The 3,427-nt window shown below is 47.7% G+C and overlaps 1 protein-coding gene across 1 annotated transcript; it reads left to right on the forward strand.

Moving 5' to 3' along the window:
• Nucleotides 1-462: 462 nt before the first annotated feature.
• BKA55DRAFT_540773 (uncharacterized protein) lies at nucleotides 463-2,437 on the forward strand (the record flags this gene model as incomplete). Its single annotated transcript, XM_046190299.1, has 3 exons — nucleotides 463-1,925; nucleotides 2,020-2,156; nucleotides 2,223-2,437. The coding sequence occupies 3 exons, from the start codon at nucleotides 463-465 to the stop codon at nucleotides 2,435-2,437; spliced, it is 1,815 nt and encodes a 604-aa protein (XP_046048077.1).
• Between the last annotated feature and the right edge of the window lie 990 nt (nucleotides 2,438-3,427).

Genomic DNA, 3,427 nt, shown 5'->3' on the forward strand with positions numbered 1-3,427 from the left:
TGTCATCTCTGTTCCAGGCGACCTGTGGCGATCGCGAAACGGATTGTGGCTCGTACTGCTTCCATGTTCGGTGTCCACTTTTGTCCGTCTGATGCAGCTTTGCCCCCTAAATGAAAGGAGAGGTTGCCGCGCTTTTCCTCTACACATTGAAGCATCATCTCCTTGCGCTGTGCCATCCATTTTACACATCGGAAGAGGAAATGCTCTACAGTCCAAAATCAACTCTAGTAGAGTTGATTTTATTGACCCACTTTAAACCTAGTAGGGTTGATTATTGCCAGGGTGTAGAGTTGATTTGACATTGTTCTACATATAGGAATAGTAGTGCTGATCAGAACAGGGGTTTGTCAGGGGTTTGCCACAGAACGCGACACGTCCTTTCGCGTAAAGTGCTATAGACAGTCTCGTTGTTGATCAAAGCACTATCATTATTCAGATCTTACTACTAGTCACCGAGTCACTATGACAGCTTCAAACTTGCAATCTGAACCATGCAGTGCAATTTATCCCTATGCTCTTCTGTCCACATACCGTCTTCTCTTGTGCCAGGTTTGTGCGATCGCCTCTGTAGCCGATGAGGTTGCTACGCATTTGAGAACACGACATCGCGATATACAGCCAGAGCGTCGTCAGGAGCTGGCAGTGAAGATAAAACAGATCCCGAATATTCTCCACAGTCGGGACGACCTACGTCACTATTTACAGTACCCAACGGATACAATTCAACCCATCCCGTATCTTGCGCCGCCAAAACCAGATGGTTTGAAATGTCGTGCTTGCGGCCATATTGTTCGTCGAGTCGAAAAGATACAAAAACATTGCGCTGAAAAGCATCAATGGATGAACCCACGAGGCAGGGGAAGACCAGCACCGAATTGCCACGTATCCGCTTACGAGCTACCATGGGAGGAACATGTCGCGTGTCAACGATTCTTTCCTTCTCGTGAAGGTAGCAAATGGTTCCAGGTCAACATACGGATAAAGGAACAGGCGAACAGACCAGGAGCAAAACCTAGTGCCAAGAAGCCACAAGGAACGCTCCAGGCCCTAACATCTGAGGCATCTATACATCTACAACAAGTCATAGAGCGGGACACTCAATATCGGGAAGCTTTGAGTCAGCAGCCACGAGCAACCGTAGATGACGCAGGCACCAATACATTCCCTGCTACAAGCCTGTGGCTAGACAGGACACAATGGCCGTCGATCTATCGAGGTTCCCGTCGAGATGTTCTGCGAGCGTTAACCAGATCACCTGACCGTCACTCCCTTGACGACGACTATATTCTGGGACAGGGCATCTTGGACAGTGCGCAGGACCTCATAAGTCCACGAAAGGATGAACAGAAGGTTTCATTCATTATGAAAGCACTTGGCTCTGTGATAAACCGTTGTGAGGATACGGTTTGCGCTACTAGTCGCAATTTTCTCTGCTGGCTGCTTAGCTCAAGACTCCAGAGCCGTCGGGAGTTTGGTTTCAAGCTTGTTGTAGAGAGGAGTAGCGAGATTAGATACCGAAGGACTCAGAAGCAATTCTTGGCTTTTGTCCTGCGAATCTACCGAATGCCGGATGACTCTCTTCGAGAAATGGTCAACGTGAAGATGAAGCCTGGCATTATTACCCAGTTAGATCGCATTTGGGAGCATAGCATTTGGAACTACTTTGACCTAGCGAAAGGGACTTGGCCAGTTATAGAGAGGCAGAGAAGTCCCCTGGCAGGAACATGCTCTAGTCTCATAGGCGGCCAATGTATTAGTAGTTCTCTTAATAATCGACCTTGTCAGGGGTCAGATGCGGAAAACGGCACCGAGGACAGCGAGACAGATGACGAGAATGTTGAGGCTTGGGAGCTTGATGATGACGAAGATGACGAGGATGGCGAGAGCGATTATGACGATTCTGGACATTACAACGACTTTGATGAGTATGCGGCTGGAACTCACCAGCATATATCCTCAGGGATATCAGGTGATTCTGCTGCATCTGCATTTGACCAATTCCTTGAACTTTTGTTTCAGCTTTGTGTTACGCTCAGCACCGAAAGTTATCTCGATGGGCAACCAAGCTTTACACTGCTCATATATTTCAGCGGCATCCTTGGATTTTCCTCAGACTGTCAGAGATTCCAACTCGCTGGACAGTACTGCTCAAAACTGTCAGCAATGATCTATATACGGCGTATATTATTCCTGGAGCGAGCATTGCCTCTACGCGAATATAGGGTCTATCGGTATCCCACAACGGCCAGACGCTGGGCAATTCGAGTGCTTTAATCAAATCCGAGCCAAGTATATGGTTCTGGGTTCACAATACCCATTGGCAGAGCTGATAAGCCTTCGAGATTTCGGACGCAACATTGCACGCACTGAACCACCATCTATGCTTTTCCACTGGAGCAACGATAGTGAGACGGTATCTCATGCCACCTTTAAATAATAATGAATAACTTCCGCAAACTCGCAAACCATTTTATTACACAGGCAGAAGCGCTGTGCGATTAGTTGATGTTTGGCGTACATCCACACGTCGACTTGTCAAAGATCAAAGACGATATCTCTAGTTCAGAAAGTGCTTACAGCTTTATTAGCTGCCCTACTCTTCTATTCCTAATTGTCGTGTACCCCTAATTGTCGCGTACCCCTGTCCATTTCTCAAGTACCCATCTATATCCGGTTTATTCCCTTTCAACCCATACTATGGTGACTGATTTGTCCCATTTCGGTCGACGATCTACACGCGCGTCACACGCGTGTGAACGCGTACTTTAGCTTTCATACGTTATCCTCTTTACTGTAATTTCAATCTGAGGTTTCTTTCCAACGCTCTTTACGAGCTCGTGTCATCGAATGGCTCGTAGAGTATAGCCGCCTTCCACAATGGAACTTGAAGATCTCTTTTACTACGATCCTTCTTGGCATATCATTGTTTGCAAACAGTGTAGCGTTGTACAGCAAACCAACATCGCCCAGCATGTCCGACAGCACCACAATGCGATGCGTGCCTTCAAGGTTGCTGCTATCAAGCTATTTGAGCGAAGTTTTGACCATCTACCTCTTATACGAGACGCCGATGAGATATTCAGGAGGGTGCGACCGCTGCCGACCGCCCATCCAATTCAGTTCCTTGGTATTTTCCACCATGGGATTTGCTGTCTCCTTTGTCAAGATGATCGAGACCGGTATGTCTGCCGAGGTCCCACAGCAATAGAAGATCATCTCAAAAAAGTTCATAAACAACCATTGCGCCAGCCGGGGCGCCGACGAAAGGGAGAGGTTGGAGGGATCAAGGGTTTGCCCAGGCCGGTCTGACTCCAGTCTCTTGTCAAACTCTTTTTCACGGCCTACGATGTAGGTACTTCATCGTCGAGGCCCGCAAAGTTCACGAGGACTTGGAGGAAAGCCCTTCTGGATTTGATGCAGGAAGTAA

The sequence above is a fragment of the Fusarium redolens genome, assembly GCF_020744475.1.
Source record: "Fusarium redolens strain MPI-CAGE-AT-0023 chromosome Unknown BKA55scaffold_10, whole genome shotgun sequence".
NCBI classification, from domain to species: Eukaryota; Fungi; Ascomycota; class Sordariomycetes; order Hypocreales; family Nectriaceae; genus Fusarium; species Fusarium redolens.